Here is a 24,086-nt window from a genome sequence, read left to right as displayed (position 1 = left end):
CTTTGGTTTCCCAGTTGTTGATTTACAGGGAATTATAGATGTTTAACCCCAACAGGGTATTAATAGCGGTGAGTTTTCTGTCTGGTGTATAAGGCTTGCCTCCAGAGTGTGGGATTCCTTCTCTCTGTTGTGTTGTAGACTCCCCCTCCGCAACCCTCCTCCTCCTCTCCACCACTCCAGTTAACCTCTCTCCACCTCCCACAGACTGCCCTGCACTCGGTGACAGGCAGACCGAGCTTGGATCAACTCAGACCAATAGTTTTTCCTCTTAGATATGCTTGAACTCTAGGGTCCTCTTTTATCATGTTCTCCAAGAAACTGATCTGCTGTCAGTTTTAAATCAGCTTGGCTTTGTGCTCTCTTTCTGCTGCAACCTCCGGAAATCTGATCTGGAAACAGCTGTTTTCTCCCACGTTATTCCCCCCGTAGGGGATTCAGAGGATATCTGAGACCACAGCGTATGGTCTTGCGCCACCAAGCCGGGCACTATGGTTGAAAGTATGGACTTTGAAAAGGAGGAGAAGCGCTACTACATCCGCGGAAAGCATGTGGCCCTCATCTGTGCAGTGGTGGTGGTGTCGGCCATAGCTGTGGGGCTGGGGGTGGGCCTCACGCAGCCGGACAGTACCCTGGCTGACCCGGTCCCCACAGAGGAACCCCCCAAGCCCAGCCCCAACCCCACCCCCACCCTCACACCAGCAGACAGGGGGCCCTGCAAGCCCTCCAACAACACTGATGGGGACTGGAAGAATTTCCGGCTGCCAGACTACGTGAAGCCAGTGCATTATGACCTCCATCTGGAGCCTGACCTGACCACTGACCTCTACACAGGGAGCGTGTCCGTGCACCTGGAGGTGAGACGACCCACGAGGCACCTGTGGCTCCACATCCGGGAGACGTTCATCAGCGCAGTCCCCAGGCTCGTCCTGAAAACCCCACAGACTCAGAGGGACGTCACTGTGGCCATCAAGGGTTGCTTTGAGTTCAAACCACAGGAGTATGTGGTAGTGGAGGCGGCGGAGGAGCTTGTGGCCACCAAGCTCAATGAGGTGTACGTTCTCAGCCTGGACTTCCAGGGCTGGCTCAATGGATCTCTGGTGGGCTTCTACAGAGTCACCTACACAGAGAATGGGGCCATCAAGTAAGTAATTGGAGGCATGCATGTTTGGTAATAGATTGGGTGTATTTCAGTATGTTTTTGTATGTCTCTATGCATGTATAATTAAAACAAACGTTAGGGGAAGACAATATTTATGAAGACAGAAATTAATAAATGCATGAGAATGGTTACAATGTAACTAAATCCCTCACATGCTCAGTGTTATGAGTGCTGTATATGCTACTTTGTACCCATTTTAATAGATCTAAAACCATGACTCAGCTATAAAATGTGGGAGAGGGAAGAAAATCTGCAGAACTTCAGACAGGCTGTCAGCCAAATTCCTTCAAGGACAATTTCCTTTTGGGAACAAGTTTAGAAGTTGTAATCTGAGTGTTGACAACTGAGTGTTGCTGAGTGTTAGTGTGTGCATGCGTGTGTCTGTGTGTATGCGTGTGTGTGCACATGAGGCCCAGCAGCTCACTGGAAAATAATGTAATTAATGTTAGACAGAACTATTGTTCACTCTAGTAACAACTACTACTGCTGCTGCTACTATTATGACTACTATTAGCTGTAGTATGACAACGTGCAGATTGTTACGGGAATGTACTACAATCCCTCATTGGGGATTTCCATCTTGGCAAATATGCTGCCCTATATTCCAAGTAAATTCTTGGAACAGGTGGCAAGAAAAAGCAACTATTTAGAATGGTTAAGTATGCAAAATACCATCTGTAAGTACTTTATATCACACTACAGAGCTACTCCAAACATGGGTGTAATGGGATGACACCACCAAGGGAAAAATAAACTTATATTCCACAATGGTTATTTTGCCCAGGGAGTGCAGTGATTCTTAGCAATAATGTGAACATGGTTAAACCTTGGTAAGGTCAGAGTGTATCTGAAAATCCATATTTACCTGTCACTGATTATCTGTTAAACCGCTGTTATTCAAAGTTCAAATGATAGAATCTATGATGTAGTGTAGTTTTTAGTGTGTCAATAAGAACCTTATAGTCCCAAGGACTATCTGACATTTTGGTCAAAAATGAGTTAATCACAGAGTTGCTCTTTAGGTGGTCCTTTACATGTGAGATATGTTAGAATCTTTTAAAAGTCAATTTATGATGTAGAAAATGAAAAATCCAAAAGTTCTATCTGCGGAAACACCTTTTAACTTTGTGCTATAAGGTTCTATCTGCAATCCAATCACACAATGCTGGGTTGTCAGTCAAATATAATTGTATGTAAGGTGATATACTTATTGAGTCATGAAAGAGAAAGACATCACAAAACGATCTGCGATCTGGAACTTGAAAAATACTCATCTCAAAACTATACATTTTGCAGATAGAACCTTATAGTACCAAGTCCTTGATTATTCATATCATAGGTTCTGGTCCTCTTTTTCAATTCCGTAGATTTTTTTTCACCACTTTTTCAGAAGAATGGCCATAAAGTAAACTCTTTATGGTAAAACCAAATAAATACAGGTGATTAGAGCATGTTTAAAACCTTTAGCAGAAGCATTGCTGTTTTTGTCTTGTTCTATATCAATGCATAAACCTCCTTGGAAGGAGGTGCACTTACCAACTTACCACATTTTATTGATAACTAGCAAGTAGTTTACTGACTTTGGGTGTCAGAGACCAGAAAAAATATATCACTTTACTCATCCAGAGCTAACCTTTAGCAATATTGCTAGTTATCCATAAGATCTAATGTTGAACATGAAATAATATACACTGAACAAAATTGTAAACGCAACATGTAAAGTGTTGGTCCAATGTTTCATGAGCTGAAATATAAGATCCCAGAAAGCACAAAAACAATATTTTTCCCAAATTTTGTGCACACATTTCTTTACATTTACGTCATTTAGCAGACGCTCTTATCCAGAGCGACTTACAGGAGCAATTAGAGTTAAGTGCCTTGCTCAAGGGTACATCGACTGATTTTTCACCTAGTCTGCTCGGGGATTAGAACCAGCGACCTTTCGGTTACTGGCACAACACTCTTAACCACTAAGCTACCTGCGCCCTGTTAGTGAGCATTTCTCCTTTGCCAAGATAATCCATCCATCTGAAAGGTGTGGCATATCAAGAAGCTGATTAAAAATAATGATCATTACACAGGTGCACCTTGTGCTGGGGATAAAAGGCCACTCTAAAAAGTGTGCATTTTAGAGTGGCCTTTTAACCCCAGCACAAGGTGCACCTGTGTAATGATCATGCTGTTTAATCAGCTTCTTGATATGCCACAGATGTCTCATTTTGAGGGAGTGTGCAATTGGCATGCTGACTGCAGGAATGTCCACCAGAGCTGTTGCCAGATAATTCTATGTTAATTTCTCTACCATAAGCCACCTCGAACGTTGTTTTAGAGAATTTGGCAGTACATCCAACCGGCTTCACATCCACAGACCACGTGCATGGCATCGTGTGGGCGAGCGGTTTGCTGATGTCAACGTTTTGAACAGAGTGCCCCATGGTGGCAGTGGGGTTATGGTATGGGCAGGCATAAGCTACGGACAACGAACACAATTGCATTTTATCGATGGCAATTTGAATGCACAGAGATACCGTGACGAGATCCTGAGGTCCATTGTCATCCATTTATCCGCCGCTATCACCTCATGTTTCAGCATGATAATGCACGGCCCCATGTTGCAAGGATCTGTACACAACTCCTGGAAGCTGAAAATGTCCCAGTTCTTCCATGGCCTGCATACTCACCAGACATGTCACCCATTGAGCATGTTTGGGATGCTCTGGATCGACGTGTACAACAGCGTGTTCCAGTTCCCACCAATATCCAGCAACTTTGCACAGCCATTGAAGAGGAGTGGTACAACATTCCACAGGCCACAATCAACTCTATGTGAAGGAGATGTCACGCTGCATGAGGCAAATGGTGGTCACACCAGATACTGACTGGCTTTCTGATCCATGCACCTACCTTTTTTTTAAGGTATCTGTGACCAACAGATGCATATCTGTATTCCCAGTCATGTGAAATCGATAGATTAGGGCCTAATGAATGTATTTAAATTGACTGATTTCCTTATATGAACTGTAACTCAGTAAAATCTATGAAATTGTTGCATGTTGCCTTTATATTTTTGTTCAGTATATTTGATGATGTGATTAGAAAGAAGTAATGGTATTCTCTTTATTTAATCATTAAATATCTGTACTTTTCTATTGAAATAATTTTAAGATTCTGTGGCAGATAGAACTTTATGGCAGAACCCAGATTGACATTTCAGAGCCATACGGTTCTATTTGCGATTGCACCCCCCTAAAAATATGTATTTAGAAATGTCTTAGGATTTTGATACTCAGCACTTGAGGTACCTTTATGGGTTATGAAAGAAGAATTCACTACAAAACAGTTCTGAGATCTGGGATGTGAAAACTTTGATGCTCAATTCTCAGAACTATGCTTTGCGCAGATAGAACCTTATAGTCCCAAGGTCTCGGAAGTATAACCTGAAAGGTAGACAGGAGTAGTGAGCTACAGCATTGGCCATGAAGTGTCCATTTTCTCTTTGCTGTTTGAATCACATTTCAAATCAAATCAAATTGTATTTGTCACGTGCGGAATACAACAGGTGTAGACCTTACCGTGAAATGCTTACTTACAAGCACTTAACTCTATTTTCTTACAACTGCATTGTTGGTTAAGAAAATATTTACTAAATAAACTAAAGTAAAAAATATCTATATACAGCTGTGGGAAAAATTAAGAGACCACTGCACATTTTTCTTAAATCAGCTTCTCTACATGTATGACAGCCATTCCATTCCAGTGTCTGTTGAATTCCAACACAGGCACACCTCATTCTACTGGATTAGGTACTGATTAGGTGATCACATGAACCAAATCTTATTTAACGAGGAAAAGTATAAAAACCACTGCTGTGGTCATCACTATCCTCTTGCAATAGGACCAGCTGGATGGCAAAAACAGTGCTAATAGTACCTCAAAAGTAATATTAATAAAAACAATTGACCATGCCAAAAGAGTTGAAAAGGAACGTTTTGAGTGAGGAAAAGAAGGGTTCAATTCTGGCTTTACTGGCAGAGGGATACAGTGAGCGTCAGGTTGCTTCCATCCTTAAAATGTAAAAGACGGCGATTCATAAGAACAAGGTCAAGCAGCAGACATTGGGGACAACAAAACTACAGACCGGCAGAGGGCGAAAACGACTCTCTTCTGACCGGGATGACCGCCAACTCATTCGAATGTCACTCAACAACCGTAGGATGACATCAAGTGACCTACAAAAAGAATGGCAAACGGCAGCTGGGGTGAAGTGCACGGCGAGGACGGTTTGAAACAGGCTCCTAGGGGCAGAGCTGAAGTCGTGCAAAGCTAGAAAAAAGCCCTTCATCAATGATAAGCAAAGAAGAGCCAGGCTGAGGTTTGCAAAAGACCATAAGGATTGGACCGTAGAGGACTGGAGTAAGGTAATCTTCTCTGATGAGTCCAACACCTGGTCATCTAATGGTTAGACGGAGACCTGAAGAGGCCTACAAGCCACAGTGTCTCGCACCCACTGTGAAATTTGGTGGAGGATCGGTAATGATCTGGGGGTGCTTCAGCAAGGCTGGAATCAGGCAGATTTGTCTTTGTGAAGGACGCATGAATCAAGCCACGTACAAGGTTGTCCTGGAAAAAAACGTCCTTCCTTTTGCTCTGTCATTGTTCGCCAACTCTGAGGATTGGTTTTAACAGCAGGACAATGAGCCATGCCAAACAGCCAGGTCAATCATGGTGTGGACCACCAGATCAAGACCCTGTCATGGCCAGCCCAATCTCCAGACCTGAACCCCATTGAAAACTTCTGGAATGTGATCAAGAGGAAGATGGATGGTCACAAGCCATCAAACAAAGCCGAGCTGCTTGAATTTTTTGGCCAGGAGTGGCATAAAGTCACCCAAAATCAATGTGAAAGACTAGTGGAGAGCATGCCAAGACGCATGAAAGCTGTGATTGAAAATCAGGGTTATTCCACCAAATATTGATTTCTGAACTCTTCCTAAGTTAAAACATTAGTATTGTGTTGTTTAAAAATGAACATGAACTTGTATTCTTTGCATTATTCGAGGTCTCACAACACTGCATCTTTTTTGTTATTTTGACCAGTTGTCATTTTCTGCAAATAAATGCTCTAAATGAAAATATTATTATTTAGAATTTGGGAGAAATGTTGTCAGTAGTTTATAGAATTAAAAAAAAAACATTTATTTTTACCCAAACACATACCTATAAATAGTAAAACCAGAGAAACTGATAATTTTGCAGTGGTCTCTTAAGTTTTTCCGCAGCTGTATATATATATTTTTTTAAATAATAATAATTTAAAAAGAATGTAAAAAAGTAACACAATAAAATAACAATAATGAGGCTATATACAGGTGGTACCGGTACCGAGTCAATGTGCGGGGGTACAGGTTAGGTACATTTAGACAGCCACAATCCAGTAAACGCTGCATAGTTCAACATTAATTGCAAACAACATATAATAGTAAAATGGGGAGGCTTAGTTATTCATGGAATCATGCCATGTTTCTTTTCTCCCAAGAAAAATTGCTGCCACCGACCATGAGCCAACAGACGCCCGCAAATCTTTCCCCTGTTTTGATGAGCCGAACAAAAAGGCCACCTACAATATTTCCATCACCCACGACAAGGACTATGAAGCCCTCGCCAATATGCCAATGGAGGTACAGTCTATGCAAGAAAATAATAACAAATGGCTCCTTATATAACATACTATATAAATGCATAATGTATCCACAACTTATTGAATGTATCACAAAACAGGTGGCGCATAGTGTTACTGGTTAGTTTTCTTGAAGCTGCAATGGGAGTCATACAGAGAGAGTGAGTGTCATGAATGCAAGAGCAGGAGCCATCAATCTTCTGTCTCCGGGTCTTTGGTGCTGAGAACACAACTATAAGAGATGTTGTCTGACATCTTTATTAAACCACAGAACCTCTTCCTTTCCAGGGCGTCCCAGAAACGCTTCCTGGCAATAAGATCAAAACGTCCTTCCAGAGGTCCGTTCCAATGAGTACCTATTTGGTATGTTTTGCTGTGCACCAGTTTATGTTTGTGGAAAGGAACTCGTCTCGAGGAATTCCTGTAAGTACTTGCTATTTTTCTCAGCAGTTATTGTGCTATTTTTCTCAGCAGTCATTGGTTCTTCCATACCTTAAACTAAGAAAAGACTGACTGTATAATAAGTGTTGTAAGTCGTATTGTATAGTCTACAGTTGAGAGTAAATGTTGTAACACTTTACTTTAAGCCTGTGAAGTTCAACGTTTTAAATGGTGGAAAAGCTACACTACATATAAACAAAAGTATGTGGACACCCCTTCAAATTAGTGGATTCGGCTATTTCAGCCACACCCATTGCTGACAGGTGTATAAATTTGAGCACACAGCCATGCAATCGCCATAGACAAACATTGGCAGCAGAATGGCCTTACTGAAGAGCTCAGTGACTTTCAACGTGGCACCGTCATAGGATGCCACCTTCCCAACAAGTCAGTTTGTACAATTTCTGTCCTGCTAGAGCTGCCCGGGCCAACTGTAAGTGCTGTTATTGTGAAGTGGAAAAGTCTAGGAGCAACAACGGCTCAGCCGCGAAATGGTTGGCCACACAAGCTCACAGAACGGGACTGCAAAGTGCTGAAGCGCGTTTTGCGTAAAAATCGTCTGTCCTCAGTTACAACCCTCACTAACGAGTTCCAAATTGCCTCTGGAAGCAACGTCAGCACAAGAACTGTTCGTCGGAAGCTTCATGAAATGGGTTTCCATAGCCGAGCTGCCGCACACAAGCCTAGCATGTGCAATGCCAAGCATCGGCTGGAGTGGTGTAAAGCTCGCCACCATTGGACTCTGCAGCAGTGGAAACGCATTCTCTGGAGTGATTAATCACGCTTTACCATCTGGCAGGCCGACGGACAAATCTGGGTTTGGCAGATTTTTTACATTTTAGTCATTTAGCAGACGCTCTTATCCAGAGCGACTTACAGTTAGTGAGTGCATACATTTTTCAGATGCTAGGAGAAAGCTACTTGCCACAATGCATAGTGCCAACTGTAAAGTTTGGTGGAGGAGGAATAATGGTCTGGGGCTGTTTTTCATGGTTCGGGCTAGGCCCGTTAGTTCCAGTGAAGGGAAATCTTAACGCTACAGCATACAATGACATTCTAGATGATTCTGTGCTTTCAACTTTGTGGCAACAGTTTGGGGAAGGCCTTTTCCTGTTTCAGCATGACAACGCCCCTGTGCACAAAGCGAGGTCCATTCAGAAATGGTTTGTCGGTGTGAAAGAACTTGACTGGCCTGCACAGAACCCTGACCTCAACCCCATCGAACACCTTTGGGATGAACTGGAACACCGACTGAGAGCCAGGCCTAATCGCCCAACATCAGTGCCCAACCTCACTAATGCTCTTGTGGCTGAATGGAAGCAAGTCCCTGCAGCAATGTTCCAACATCTAGTGGAAAGCCTTACCAGAAGAGTGGAGGCTGTTATTGCAGCAAAGGAGGGACCAACTCAATATTAATGCCCATGATTTTGGAATGAGATGTTCGACGAGCAGGTGTCCACATACTTTTGGTCATGTAGTGTAAGTTCAATGCTTTAAATGGTGTAATAGCTAAGTTCAAAGTTTATTTAACTTTGGTCTCTGATCTGTGTCACAGCTGTTAGTCTTTTGTGTTGAGTTTTCAGCAGTTAGTGACATTTTACAATGTAAATGTTTTGGAGTTACTGGACAATCTAAAGAATTATAAATACTGTCTTGATTAAATGTAAACAAAAACACACAGGCATGCTTACACATTATGTAGTGTAGTGTATACACACTTAATAACTCTGCTTTCAAATCATTTTCTTCCAGTTGCGAATCTATGCACAGCCTGCACAAATCAAGACAGCAGAGTATGCTGCTGACACGACCAAGGTCATTTTTGACTACTTTGAGGAATATTTCAACATGAATTACTCCATCCCAAAGCTAGGTAATTTGCGATTTCCTCTGTCTGTGAACTGTTGTGACCACTGTGTGAGCCCACACTGGATAAAAATAATTAATAATGCCTTATACACACACATGGTTGCATAAAATGTTTTTCTCTTCTACCAGATAAGATTGCCATCCCTGACTTTGGCACGGGGGCCATGGAGAACTGGGGTCTGATCACCTACAGGGAGGCCAACCTCCTCTATGATGAGAACCAGTCGTCATCGTACAACAAACAACGTGTGGCTAGCGTCATCGCTCACGAGCTGGTCCACCAGGTGAGAGACACCTGTCCCCAACATTCCCACAACCACTAGAGAATGCTCCAGAGTTCAGGGCGTTCTTCATTAGTCATGTTAGAGTGGAAAACTACTGGAACACATCTTATAGTGGATGTAAAGTCATGAGGCAACCATTAGCGGCAGAACTCAATGTTTAGAAAAGAGAACCACCATATCTTTGTTCCAATCAATAGCTTGGAAAGGTTTGACACTGACCCTGAATTTGGTCATGGAAATACTAGTGTTCTATTGAAGTACTTCATCCCTCCAGTTATCCATCAAACCTTTTATGATAGGCAACACAATAAGGCCTCTTTCCAAGATATCATCTCTTTATTGTTCGGCAATAAGAGGGTGATGGTGCTGTCCATAAAGTTTTATGAATTGTCCAAAGTTAAAGGACTGAGGGGCAAGTGAGAGCTGGCTGCTGTTTCCTTGTTTCCATAGTCTGTTTACAGGAAGGTGAATATCAGCACAGTTGCAACCAAATCACAGAGTTAGAACAACCCAACCTGGTCTCAGAGCATTTCGTATTATTATGTACGTAAATCGGTGACACTCCATTTAGTATGTGATATGTTACGTTGGGTATGGTTACATACCAAACGTGAACATCTAGCAACCCAAAGGTTGTGAGTTCAAATGTTATCACAGACAACTTTAGCATTTTAGCTAATTAGCAACTTTTAAACTACTTACAACTTTGTAGCTACTTTGCAACTACTTAGCATGTTAGCTTCCCCTAACCTTAACCCTTTTAGCTAACCCTTCCCTAACCTTAACCTAACTCCTAAACTTAACCCTAACCCAGCTAAAGTTAGCGAGCTAGCTAGAATTCGTAACATATCATACATTTTGCAAATTCGCAACATATTAACATATTCCCACGGGGGGCCAGTATTATTATTATTTTTTTTTTTATGTATTCACTCACTAACTATAAGTCGCTCTGGATAAGAGTGTCTGCTAAATGACTAAAATGTAAATGTAATCTTGTATGTTCAGCTAATTCATAAGATAACACGTTTTGCATATTCATAACACATTGTACGTTTTTAAAATTCGTAACATATAATATAAATTGTAATTCGTAACATATCATACGAAATGGGTGATGGACATCCACAAATTAATACATACCATACGAAACGTAACATATCATACTAAATAGAGTGTCTCGGAGTTACGTACAGAATAATACGAAATGCTCAGATACCAGGTTGAACAACCTGGATCACAATGTGCAGTTCAGACAGTGATCAAGTCATAAAGTAATAAATTGTGTTGGGGAAGATTTTCTGAAATCATAGTTTACCAAACTACCAATTACTTCACACTGGAAGAAGTTAAGCTACACTAAAGCTACCCTTAAGAAAAATATAGTTTACTTAAGTAAAGCTATTTTGAAACAGTAGTTCATTACATCCAAGCTACTTAGTGAAATATTATCATATCTAAATCTGAAATGTCATAGACTACAATTTGCAAGAAAAAATCAATCTGGTGTCAGATGTTAACGGAATGTGTAATTTAGCCTAATAAACACAGAATGTTTCAAGTGAGAATTAGGAAGGTCTGATACTTGCCTTATACTTATACCTTATACTACTTTTAGCAAAAAAAGTAGTGTGTAGTTCCAGTAGTTAGCTACACCACTACATGGCAAAAAAGTTATTAACTACTAAAAACACTACCAAGATTTGAATTTAGTTCAACTAGCACCAAGATACTGTAAAATGTAGTTTAATTACTAGTTGAACTACATGTAGTTCACTACTCCCCAACACTGGTAATAAAACAATGTAATATTCAATCAGTAGCAATTAAACAAGCATGTCATAATATACTGTTAAAAGTGAATGTGAAAATGCTTGTTCGGTAGCACTTGAATTGACCAAATACCAGTAGAAACTGTGGGTTTTATTTGTTCATATTGTGTCTGTAGCTTTGTTTTGTGTTTATTTTTTATATTGTATGCAGAGCTGTAGAGTGTTACACTGAATGCTTTGATATTTTGTGTGCATGAAAATGTAATTAGGTGGACTCTAAAAGTATTGGGACAGTGACAAATTCTTTGTTGTTTTGTCTCTGTACTCCAGCACTTTGGATAATCCTGAATGAATCGTGAGTAATGATGAGTGAGAAAGTTAGAGGCATAAATATCATACCCCCCCAAAAGTGCTAACCTCCCATGTTATCTTAATGGTGAGGGGTTAGCATGTCTTTGGGGTATGATATGTGCGTCTAACATTCTCACTCATCATTATTCACGATTCATTCAGGACTATCCATAACCATGGTAGCATCCACATTAATGTAATAGTGTTTAGAAACATATTCTTATTTACAATAAAAGTGACTCCAAAATGACACAATACATTATTTACCATTAATTTCTATTGGGCACAAAATCATCTGAAACACAACCAAAACAAACAGCAAATGCATCCAACAAGTTTGTAGAGTCACACACTTGATGTAATCATTGCGTGCTAGGAATAAGGGACCAAATACAAAAAATATATATATGCACTAATCAATGCATATGGGTCCGGCAGATTTTTCAAATGTCCGGTAAATTAAAATGTTGCCTGTCAAATGTCCGGCGTCACATTTTCCTAACCCTGTCACACACTCACACACACTTGTTTTGAAATAAAGTCTGCTGTAAGATAACTTTGCATGTTGTATTTTCCTGCAGTGGTTTGGGAACATTGTGACCATGGATTGGTGGGATGACCTTTGGCTAAATGAGGGCTTTGCCAGTTTCTTTGAGTACATCGGTGTAGAGAAGGCTGAGCCGCTCTGGGGAATGGTGAGTCCATCTGACAGATCCTGAATTGAGTGATTTGAAATTGAATTGTTTTAATCTCAACTCTGGTTATGAATACATTCTACATCTACTTCGGTCTCTGTCTTTACCAGCGTGACATCATGATCATCAGTGATGTACTTCCTGTCATGGTGGACGACGCCCTGGTCACCTCCCATCCAATCATTGTGGATGTGTCAACTCCGGCTGAGATTACCTCTGTGTTTGATGGTATATCCTACAACAAGGTAATCTAAAACTGCCACTTTTCACCCTACTACATGGGATGAAATAAAATGTAATTAAATTCAATTAGTCTTGAAATTCTTTCCAAACATCTTCCTGTAGGGGGCATCAATTCTCAGGATGGTGGAGGACTGGTTGGGTCGAGACAACTTCAGAGATGGCTGTCGGGTAAGAATCCATTTCATTTGACGTAAAGTGGATAGAAGTATCCCTACACCAAGTCTCTTGATCCCTATTCAGTCAATAGCAGAATAATTTGGTAATAGCAAGTGTTAGGGAGATACAATCACTTTCCTGTTGAATGAAAATTAGGATTACTGTCAGATACATAGCCTACATTTTATTTATCATAAAATCTATGGATGGTAACCTGTTTTTCTCTCCCTTCAACAGAAATACTTGAAAGATTTCCATTTTCAGAATGCCAAAACAGCCAACTTCTGGGCATCCCTTGCTAACGTATGTTTGTCATATCTAATTTAGTCATAGTAATTTCAAAACATCAAAGTTGTTGATATTATTGTTAATATTTCACTGCATCTAGTGTACTTGTGTGTTACACACAAAATGTTTTTGGTTGCAGGTGAGTGGGTTGCCCGTGGCAGATGTGATGGACACATGGACCAAACAGATGGGCTACCCAGTACTGGACCTGTCTACCGCCGGTGCTCAGACCAAACTCACCCAGCGCAGATTCCTGTTGGACCCCAATGCTAACACCACCCAGCCACCCTCACCACTCAGGTCAGTGATTCACCGCACTATTAAATCCCTTTGTGATCATTGGTTGATTTCCCCATGGAAGTCAGCTATATTTCTTAGGATAAACCTGTAAATCCTAAAAAGGCTATGCTTTTCTTTCAGCTACAAGTGGACCATCCCTGTTAAGTGGCACTCAGTGGATAGTAATAAGAATATGTCCATCATGTTCAACAAGTCTAGTCCAGGTAAAGATACTTCTGTCCAAACGCTTGGCTTGACCGTTTTAATATTACAATTCCAGCCTCTGGTGACGACACGTATTTAATTAAATTGAAGTAATACATGTTTGTCTCTCATACTAATATCTAGAGCAAGTCTTAGCTGACTATTTCCCTGCTACGGATGGACTCCTGAAGATCAATAACGACCATATCGGATTCTACAGAGTCAATCACCATGACAGCATGTGGAGCACCATTAGTCAACAGCTCCAAACAAATCACCGGGTAAATATCAATAAAAATTGCTACTATAGTATCAGAGGTAATATTAAGTTTTAATCTTACCAGTTCATATGTTGCACTTATAGTAATCGGCAGGACACTTTCTTTACTAGGAGTTTGACGCTGCTGACCGATGCGGTTACATAGATGATGTCTTTGCTCTGGGAAGGTAAACCAACATTACTGACATTCACTTGAAGTACATCTGTCAATTCAGTTGCGCTGAGCTTTAGAAAACTATGATGAAACGTCTTGTTCTTATTGGCCTCATCAGGGCAGACATTGTCGATTATGGAAATGCATTCAACCTGACAAAATACCTGACCAATGAGACTGAGTACATCGTCTGGGAACGGGTGTCTTCTTCCATTGCCTATGTGCGAGACATGTTATCTGACGACACTGTTCTTTACCCCAAATTCCAGGTGAGTCTGTTTTCAACTTATTTTTTGAATATTGTTTTTTTACAGGTCAATTTCGCCCTCTGCTGGCCAACTAGAACACACACAAAATAATAATATTGGGAATTTGCTCATACAGGTAACTGCCCAAATAAAGGAAACACCAACATAAAGTGTCTAAATAGGGCATTGGGCCACCATGAGCCAGAACAGTTTCAATGCACCTTGGCATATATTCTACAAGTGTCTGGCACTCTATTGGAGGGATGTGACAACATTCTTCCACTAAAAATTCCATAATTTGGTGTTTTGTTGATGGTGGTGAAAAACGCTATCTCAGGCGCAGCTCCAGAATCTCCCATAAGTGTTTCATTGTGTTGAGATCTGGTGACAGACGGCCATGGCATATGGTTTACATTGTTTTCATGCTCATCAAACCATTCAGTGACCACTCGTGCCCTGTGGATGGGGGCATTGTCATCCTATGGGGGCATGGCCATGGTAGCCAAAATAAGCAAAAACAGGTTTAAGATTTTTTTGAAAATGTATCAAATAAAACGGAAACATTTAAATAAATATTCAGACCCTTTACTCAGTACTTTGTCGAAGCACCTTTGGCAGCGATTACAGCCAAGTCTTCTTGGGTATGACGCTACAAGCTTGGCCCACATGTATTTGGGGAGTTTCTCCCATTCTTCTCTGCAGATCCTCTCAAGCTCTGTCAGGTTGGATGGGGAGTGTCGCTGCACAGCTATTTTCAGGTCTCTCCAGAGATGTTCGATCGGGTTCAAGTCCTGGCTCTGGCTGGGCCACACAAGGACATTCAGAGACTTGTCCCGAAGCCACTCCTGCGTTGTCTTGGCTGTGTGCTTTGGGTCGTTGTCCTGTTGGAAGGTGAACCTTCGCCCCAGTCTGAGGTCATGAGCGCTCTGGAGCAGGTTATCATCAAGGATCTCTCTGTACTTTGCTCCGTTCATCTTTCCCTCGATCCTGACTAGTCTCCTGAAAAACATTTCCACAGCATGATGCTGCCACCACTATGCTTCACCGTAGGGATGGTGCCAGGTTTCCTTCAGACGTGACGCTTGGCATTCAGGCCAAAGAGTTCAAACTTGGTTTCATCAGACCAAATAATGTTTCTTATGGTCAGAGTCCTTTAGGTGCCTTTTGGCAAACTCCAAGTGGGCTATCATGTGCCTTTTACTGAGGAGTGGCTTCCGTCTGGCCACTCTACCATAAAGGCCTGATTGGTGGAGTGCTGCAGAGATGGTTGTCCTTCTGGAAGGTTCTCCCATCTCCACAGAGAAACTCTGGAGCTCTGTCAGAGTGACCATCGGGTTCTTGGTCACCTCCCTGACCAAGGCCCTTCTCCCCCGATTGCCCAGTTTGGCCGGGTGGCCAGCTCTAGGAAGAGTGTTTGTGGTTCCAAATTTCTTCCATTTAAGAATGATGGAGGCCACAGTTCTTGGGGACCTTCAATGCTGCAGAAATTTTTTGGTACCCTTCCCCAGATCTGTGCCTCCACACATTCTTGTCTTGGAGCTCTACGGACAATTCCTTCAATCTCATGGCTTGGTTTTTGCTCTGACATGCACTGTCAACTGTGGGACGTTATATAGACAGGTGTGTGCCTTTCCAAATCATGTCCAATCAATTACATTTTTCACAGGTGGTCTCCAATCAAGTTGTAGAAACATCAAGGATGATCAATCGAAACAGGATGCAGCTGAGTTCAATTTCGAGTCTCATAGCAAAGTGTCTGAATAATTATGTAAATAAGGTATTTCTTTTTTAAATTCGTAATAAATGTGCAAAACAGTTCTAAAAACCTGTTTTCGCTTTGTCATTATGGTGTGTGTAGATTGAGGATTATATTTTAAAAAATCTATTTTAGAATAAGGCTGTAACGTAACATAATGTGGAAAAAGTGAAGGGGTCTGAATACTTTCCGAATGCACTGTACAGCCTTATTCTAAAATTGATTCAATAGTTTTAATCCCCTCATCAATCTACACACAATACCCAATATTGACAAAGCAAAAACAAGTCCAAATTTTTGCAAATGTAAAAAAACACAAAAAAAACGGAAATATTACTATACAAAAGTATTCAGAACCTTTAACTCAGTACTTTGTTGAAGCATCTTTGGCAGCGATTACAGCCTCGAATCTTCTTGGGTATTACGCTACAAGCTTGGCACACCTGTATTTGGAGAGTTTCTCCTATTCTTCTCTGCAGATCCTCTCAAGCTCTGTCAGGTTGGATGGGGAGCTTCGCTGCACAGCTATTTCCAGGTCATCCCAGAGATGTTCTATCCAGAAAATGTCAAGGGGTCTGAATACTTTGAAGGCACTGGGTACATACATACATACAGTGAGGGAAAAAAGTATTTGATCCCCTGCTGATTTTGTACGTTTGCCCACTGACAAAGAAATTATCAGTCTCTAATTTTCATTGGTAGGTTTATTTGAACAGTGAGAGACAGAATAACAACAAAAAAATCAAGAAAAACGCATGTCAAAAATGTTATAAATTGATTTGCAATTTAATGAGGGAAATAAGTATTTGACCCCTCTGCAAAATATGACTTAGTACTTGGTGGCAAAACCCTTGTTGGCAATCAGAGGTCAGACGTTTCTTGTAGTTGGCCACCAGGTTTGCACACATCTCAGGAGGGTTTTGTCCCACTCCTCTTTGCAGATCTTCTCCAAGTCATTAAGGTTGAGGCTGACGTTTGGCAACTCGAACCTTCAGCTCCCTCCACAGATTTTCTATGGGATTAAGGTCTGGAGACTGGCTAGGCCACTCCAGGACCTTAATGTGCTTCTTCTTGAGCTACTCCTTTGTTGCCTTGGCCGTGTGTTTTGGGTCATTGTCATGCTGGAATACCCATCCACGACCTATTTTCAATGCCCTGGCTGAGGGAAGGAGGTTCTCACCCAAGATTTGATGGTACATGGCCCCGTCCATCGTCCCTTTGATGCGATGAAGTTGTCCTGTCCCCTTAGCAGAAAAACACCCCCAAAGCATAATGTTTCCATCTCCATGTTTGACGGTGGGGATGGTGTTCTTGGGGTTATAGGCAGCATTCCTCCTCCTCCAAACACGACTAGTTGAGTTGATGTCAAAGAGCTCCATTTTGGTCTCATCTGACCACAACAGTTTCACCCAGTTCTCCTCTGAATCATTCAGATGTTCATTGGCAAAATTCAGACAGGCATGTATATGCGCTTTCTTGAGCAGCGGGACCTTGCGGGCGCTGCAGGATTTCAGTCCTTCACGGCGTAGTGTGTTACCAATTGTTTTCTTGGTGACTATGGTCCCAGCTGCCTTGAGATCATTGGCAAGATCCTACCGTGTAGTTCTGGGCTGATTCCTCACCGTTCTCATGATCATTGCAACTCCACGAGGTGAGATATTCCATGGAGCCCCAGGCCGAGGGAAATTGACAGTTATTTTGTGTTTCTTCCATTTGCGAATAATCGCACCAACTGTTGTCACCTTCTCACCAAGCTGCTTGGCGATGGTCTTGTAGCCCATTCCAGCCTTGTGTAGGTCTACAATCTTGTCCCTGACATCCTTTGAGAGCTCTTTGGTCTTGGCCATGGTGGAGAGTTTGGAATCTGATTGATTGATTGCTTCTGTGGACAGGTGTCTTTTATACAGGTAACAAGGTGAGATTAGGAGCACTCCCTTTAAGAGTGTGCTCCTAATCTCAGCTCGTTACCTGTATAAAAGACACCTGGGAGCCAGAAATCTTTCTGATTGAGAAGGGGTCAAATACTTATTTCCCTCATTAAAATGCAAATCAATTTATAACATTGCGTTTTTCTGGATTTTGTTGTTGTTATTCTGTCTCTCACTGTTCAAATAAACCTACCATTAAAATTATAGACTGATCATTTCTTTGTCAGTGGGCAAACGTACAAAATCAGCAGGGGATCAAATACTTTTTTCCCTTCGCAAAGTATTTAGATCCCTTGACTTTTTCCACATTGTTAGGTTACAGCCTTATTCTAAAATATCAATATATATTTATATATCAATGTATTAATATACACCCACATATATATACACATATGAATAAGATTAATACCATGGCGGATGCAATGCATTTTAGAATTTGCCCAAAAACCCACAACCAATACATTTTCACCCGTGATATTGTTTTCAAAGTAGCTCAATTTGCGGGTAAACCGAGGACATGGCCACCCTGACTGGCTGGGACAAATATCCATAATGTATTGTTTAGTGTTGTGTAGTGGCTTTGCTGGCATACATTTTTTTGTTGTTGTTATGGTTGAGTTTGCCCCACCAAGATTTACATGCTAAAATAATATGGCACTGACATAATATAACCTTAATAACCCAGCACCAACAACCCAACCTTGCTGTTTTTACAGAAAACAACCCAACTATTGACCCCATGCCTGCAACCCAGCAATTGGGTCATCCAAACAACCCAGCATTCTTTTGAGTGTAACATATCTTAAAGCCATGCATGCAAGAAACCTTGACCTGTCTGGTGCAAACACATTTCTCTGTCCTCAGTTTGATTGAAGGCCTCAATCTGTATTTTTGCCTTGCAACTGATTGCTTCTAGAATGAGAGAAGTAACAACATGATAAAGATGAGCTAGCTACTACTAGTTTAAAGCAATTAAAATATAATTGTCACAAAGAATGAATGTATGGGCTACATTTGAGAATACATGCATTTGCTTACTTTATCAATCTTGTAGACAATATACTAATTTATCACTAAAAGAAAAGTGTTATGAGTGATTGCATCACAAACATATTTTCAGGGTGTTGATGCATCCTCCTCTCAGCCTCTTCTAACACCACGGGTTGGGGAAGGGTATCTATCCATCAGTTTTGCTTTGATGTCATATCAACTCATATTGTTGCTACCTTAGCTTAGCTGTTGTGCTAGCTGACATGCTACTGAACCGTGACACTAGCATATTGACATGCATATTGGTATTAAGACAGCAACGTATTCACCAAAAAATAAGTGTTTAGGCAAATCATTTGCTAGCTAACATTAGCTACCTATCACATTAATTGTGCAAAAATATGATAGCTAACGTTAGCTAGCTAAGCGCTAGCCAGTCAGTGGCGCTGACAGATTGAAACTGGTATCAACAAAATGTTTCACTCTATCCCATAAAACATGACATTGCTAACTAGGCATCATTTAGCTAATAAACTGTTAAAGTTTATTTGGAAGTTTAATTAGTAAGTTAGACACTCACCGGACAACTTTGGTAGCTAGCTAGCTAGGTTTCCATTTTTCAACAGATGTTTCTAATCCCCCTGATTGGTCATCAACGGTTACTGGTCTTGGAACTTGTTGCCACAGATTCAAATTGAATCTTGAGAGAATTGTCTGCCAGAAACAAACCTCTGGCGAACTGTTTGGCACTAGTGCCAATAAATATTATTGTTGCCAAAGGTTTGCCGCAGATTCACCACTAGTGGCAAACATTGCAAACTTCTGGCAACATTTTGTGGCAGACTATTTAGTTTGCATCAAATTTGACACAAAGTTTGCCTCAACAAATTCATTTTTTAAGGGTTATTTTGGCAGTTACCTGTACGTATGATATAATAATGTAAAATAGAGAATAGGTCTAAAACATGTCCCTTGTTTAGCTCCATGTCCCTGGTGGGGTGTTTTGGGGGAATCTCCCTGACGAAGTTTCAGGACTAGAGTAGTCGACTCGTGTCATTCTCAAAACTTTTGACCACGACTGTACAAGTATTGGTCTTCACAAAGTTTGCTGCTTCAGTGTTATGAGATATTTTTGTCAGATGTTACTATGGTTTACTGAAGTATAATTACAAGCATTCCATAAGTGTCAAAGGCTTTTATTGACAATTGCATTAAGTTTATGCAAAGAGACAATATTTGCAGTGTTGATCCTTCTTTTTCAAGACCTCTGCAATCCGCCCTGGCATGCTGTCAATTAACTTCTAGGCCACATCCTGACTGATGGCAGCCCATTCTTGCATAATCAATGCTTGGAGTTTGTCAGAATTTGTGGGGTTTTGTTTGTCCACCCGCCTCTTGAGGATCGACCACAAGTTCTCAATGGGATTAAGGTCTGGGGAGTTTCCTGGCCATGGACCCAAAATGTCAATGTTTTGTTCCCCGAGCCACTTAGTTATCACTTTTGCCTTATGGCAAGGTGCTCCATCATGCTGGAAAAGGCATTGGTCGTCACCAAACTGCTCTCGGAGGATGTGTTGGTACCATTCTTTATTCATGGCTGTGTTCTTAGGCAAAATTGTGAGTGAGCCCACTCCCTTGGCTGAGAAGCAACCCCACACATGAATGGTCTCAGGATGCTTTACTGTTGGCATGACACAGGACTGATGGTAGCGCTCACCTTGTCTTCTCCGGACAAGGTGTTTTCCGGATGCCCCAATCAATCGGAAAGGGGATTGATCAGAGAAAATGACTTTACCCCAGTCCTCAGCAGTCCAATCCCTGTACCTTTTGCAGAATATCAGTCTGTCCCTGATGTTTTTCCTGGAGAGAAGTGGCTTCTTTTCTGCCCTTCTTGACACCAGGCCATCCTCCAAAAGTATTCGCCTCACTGTGTGTGCAGATGCACTCATACCTGCCTGCTGCCATTCCTGAGCAAGCTCTGCACTGGTGGTGCCCCGTTCCCGCAGCTGAATCAACTTTAGGAGACGGTCCTGGCGCTTGCTGGACTTTCTTGGGCTCCCTGACGCCTTCTTCACAACAATTGAACCTCTCTCCTTGAAGTTCTTGATGATCCGAAAAATGGTTGATTTAGGTGCAATCTTACTAGCAGCAATATCCTTGCCTGTGAAGCCCTTTTTGTGCAAAGCAATGATTACAGCACGTGTTTCCTTGCAGGTAACCATGGTTAACAGAGGAATAACAATGATTTCAAGCACCACCCTCCTTTTAAAGCTTCCAGTCTGTTATTCTAACTCAATCAGCATGACAGAGTGATTTCCAGACTTGTCCTCATCAACACTCTCACCTGTGTTAACCAGAGAATCACTGACATGATGGTAGCTGGTCCTTTTGTGGCATGGCTGAAATGCAGTGGAAACGTTTTTGGGGGGATTAAGTTCATTTTCATGGCAAAGAGGGAGTTTGCAATTCATTGCAATTCATCTGATCACTCTTCATGACATTCTGGAGTATATGCAAATTGCCATCATCAAAAGTGAGGCAGCAGACTTTGTGAAAATTAGTATTTGTGTCATTCTCAAAACTTTTGACCACGACTGTACTCGCTTATTTCCCCTACAGAAATTATTCCGTGAGCATGTGCAGACTATCTGCAGGCAGCTCGGATGGGACGACGAGGGAAGCCAGAGAGATAGGTAAAACAAGGAGAGGCAATCTACTTTATTTTATATATCATGGGTGTATTTGCTGGATATTGATCATAAACTGTATTGTCTATATTGGTTTTGTATAGGCTGTTGCGTGAGACAGTCCTGGGAATTGCTTGTCAAATGGGTGACCAGGAAGTGCTAAATGAGGCATCTGTTTTATTTGACCAATGGATCTCAGGAAACATCAGGTAAATATTAGTCTTCAATTAAATCATTAAATGACACATTATCTACTTACTAATCCAGCTGCAGTACATGCTGATGTTAGCCCTAAACTGATGGACACAACTAACTACTTTATTAGCGTTACTATTCCTAAAAGCATGTTCATCCCACTAAGCCCTAATGATAACATGACCTTTGACCTCCAGCAGTGTGGGGGTGAACCTGCGCCTGTTGGTGTATCGCTATGGCATGAGGAACTCAGGCACTGAGACGAAGTGGAACTTAATGTTTGAGAGGTACAAAACAGAGACCTTGGCCCAAGAGAAGGACAAGCTCCTGTATGGATTGGCATCTGTGGAGAACATCACTCTTCTGTTCAAGTAAATAAAAAACATTAATTATTACATGTGTTATTCAAAATCGCTTTTAAACATCATCCAGTGAAAAGTTATTACTAGAACGACTGTACATTTATTGGCAAAAGTGTGTAATTTTTTTTCTGGCAAACATTTTAGTTTGTTTAGCTAGATATGGCTTGAGAGAATGCTGCTTGTTAGAATGGTGTTGTTTTGCAGCTTACTGGAGGCGTCCAAAGATGAGAGTATTGTGAGGACTCAGGATCTGTTCACTGTGGTCCAATATGTCTCTCTGAATCGCTACGGCAAGACCATGGCCTGGGACTGGGTCACCCTCAACTGGGACTACCTAGTGAACAGGTGAGCCCATTCTCTGAGTCACTTCTTTGAGTCTGAATGGAGAGTTACTGAGCCCAGAGTCATTGAAGTGATAGTGACTGAATGGAATGCTGTAAGTCAATTTACTAAATCAGCAGCAACTGAGCCTAGAGTGAATGAATAATGTGAATACTGTGACAGTTTTCAATTTCCTTTTGTTTTGTTACAGATACACCATCAATGACAGGAGCCTGGGGCGCCTGCTGACCAGAATCAGCACCACCTACAATACAGAGCTACAGCTGTGGCAGGTTAGAACTGGGATATTCTACTCATAGAAATAGAATAAGTAAATCGAACATTATACCACTTAAATCGAGACTAGCATTGGTATGCTTGAATTTAAGATTGACCATGATCTATGTTGTGGATTGTGTCTTTTTATTGTGGCTCGGTTTATGACTGACCGTGTTGACTGTGTGCTTGTGTTTTAGATGGAGCACTTTTTCAAGCTGAACCCTAATGCCGGGGCTGGGGAGATGCCTAGGCAGCAAGCTCTAGAGACAGTGAAGAACAACATTGAGTGGGTCAGGAGAAATAAGGCAGAGATCAGCTCATGGCTGGAGATCAATGTCACCTACTGATGACATCAGGTCAACATAAGACTAAAGAACCCATGCCTAATCCAAATAAAAGAACCTTCATGCTGTTTCCATTCATTCATTCATTCATTCATTCATTCATTCATTCAACGACAGTGAAAGTTCACGCTACAGGACTGCCTTTCTAAATCAAGTGTCAAGTCCCTCTGTACTGGATATGCTGCTGTGCTTCTGATGTGATTGTAACTCAGTGAGCCACTTTCTCTTTACTCAAGTGGAATCAACTTAGTACCTTTCCTGCATTATCTACAGTATATTTGTGTTAAATTAAGGAAGGACAAATAAAACAAGTTTAATGTTTTAGACACACACATTTTCATTTCTTATTAAGTGCTTGTACAGAATTCGAGATGTCATATCCAAATAACCATGATTACTTTTAATCTCGTGTCAGGTATATTGATCTATATATACAAAGATGTATTTCTAAATAATGTTTCAAATAATGCAAAGTTTACAAATGTATGTACTTAGTAGAATGTACAACTGTATAAGAAATAAAGAAGAGCGTATATGCACTTACTGTGAATACTGCAGTCTGGATGAGTGTTGCCACAGGAAAGAAAATAAAGAAAGCATAATGGTGTACACAGAAACATACTTTATTGTTAGTTTATGCTAATATTACAGTAAAGTAAAACACATTGGGAAGACAATGGCTAGAATGTCATAAAAAGAGCAATTTACATGGTAAACCCCAACATATCAAAACAAAATCCAGTTAATATAGAAGCACCTATCTTAAAAATGTACCCACGTGGTCCAGAAACACTGGTATTGGACAGACACTCTTCTTTGATGTACAGCAATGTAGGGCAAGATGTAAGGTTGATGGCGTCTAATGTGTCTCTAATTACATAAAATGACTTTCGTATATTTTGAGGTCCCTATAAATAATGGGTGACTTGGGCTGTACCTCAGTACTCTTGAATTTAGTATTTTCCTGTTCTCTCATGAACACTGGTAGGGTCTAGAAAGCTTGGTAGGGTAGGATCTTTTAAACTTGCTTACACGTATCCCATCCTCTAACAGTATACTCAATGACAAGTGTAATCAGAGAGTTTGGGGGGAAAAAAATCATTGTAGAATGTAACATCTAGTAA

At 41.1% G+C, this 24,086-nt stretch overlaps 1 protein-coding gene across 2 annotated transcripts; it reads left to right on the top strand.

The window, feature by feature from the left end:
- Positions 1-107: 107 nt before the first annotated feature.
- LOC121544803 (glutamyl aminopeptidase-like) lies at positions 108-23,512 on the top strand. Of its 2 annotated transcripts, none has more exons than XM_045209120.1 (20): positions 108-1,141; positions 6,696-6,837; positions 7,125-7,259; positions 9,030-9,150; positions 9,276-9,430; positions 12,135-12,248; positions 12,359-12,493; positions 12,594-12,659; positions 12,885-12,950; positions 13,075-13,235; positions 13,356-13,438; positions 13,563-13,699; positions 13,810-13,865; positions 13,971-14,121; positions 21,394-21,467; positions 21,566-21,670; positions 21,857-22,027; positions 22,223-22,363; positions 22,551-22,632; positions 22,816-23,512. In XM_045209120.1, exons 1-20 carry the CDS (start codon positions 489-491, stop codon positions 22,963-22,965), a joined length of 2,898 nt encoding a protein of 965 aa, XP_045065055.1. In that variant the 5' UTR covers positions 108-488; the 3' UTR covers positions 22,966-23,512. The 2 variants fall into 2 exon arrangements, with proteins under 2 accessions (XP_045065055.1, XP_041710895.2); XM_041854961.2 differs by having other exon boundaries at positions 21,854-22,027.
- The last annotated feature ends 574 nt before the right edge of the window (positions 23,513-24,086 follow it).

Source organism: Coregonus clupeaformis, chromosome 29, assembly GCF_020615455.1.
Source record: "Coregonus clupeaformis isolate EN_2021a chromosome 29, ASM2061545v1, whole genome shotgun sequence".
NCBI lineage: Eukaryota > Metazoa > Chordata > Actinopteri > Salmoniformes > Salmonidae > Coregonus > Coregonus clupeaformis.
This window is presented reverse-complemented; position numbering and strand designations above follow the sequence as displayed.

Coding starts and splice junctions, on each gene's coding strand:
- LOC121544803 (XM_041854961.2), top strand. CDS start 489: ATGGTTGAAAGTATGGACTTTGAAAAGGAGGAGAAGCGCTACTACATC. Junction 1,142..6,695: donor ACAGAGAATGGGGCCATCAA/GTAAGTAATTGG, acceptor TTTTCTCCCAAG/AAAAATTGCTGCCACCGACC. Junction 6,838..7,124: donor TCGCCAATATGCCAATGGAG/GTACAGTCTATG, acceptor CTTCCTTTCCAG/GGCGTCCCAGAAACGCTTCC.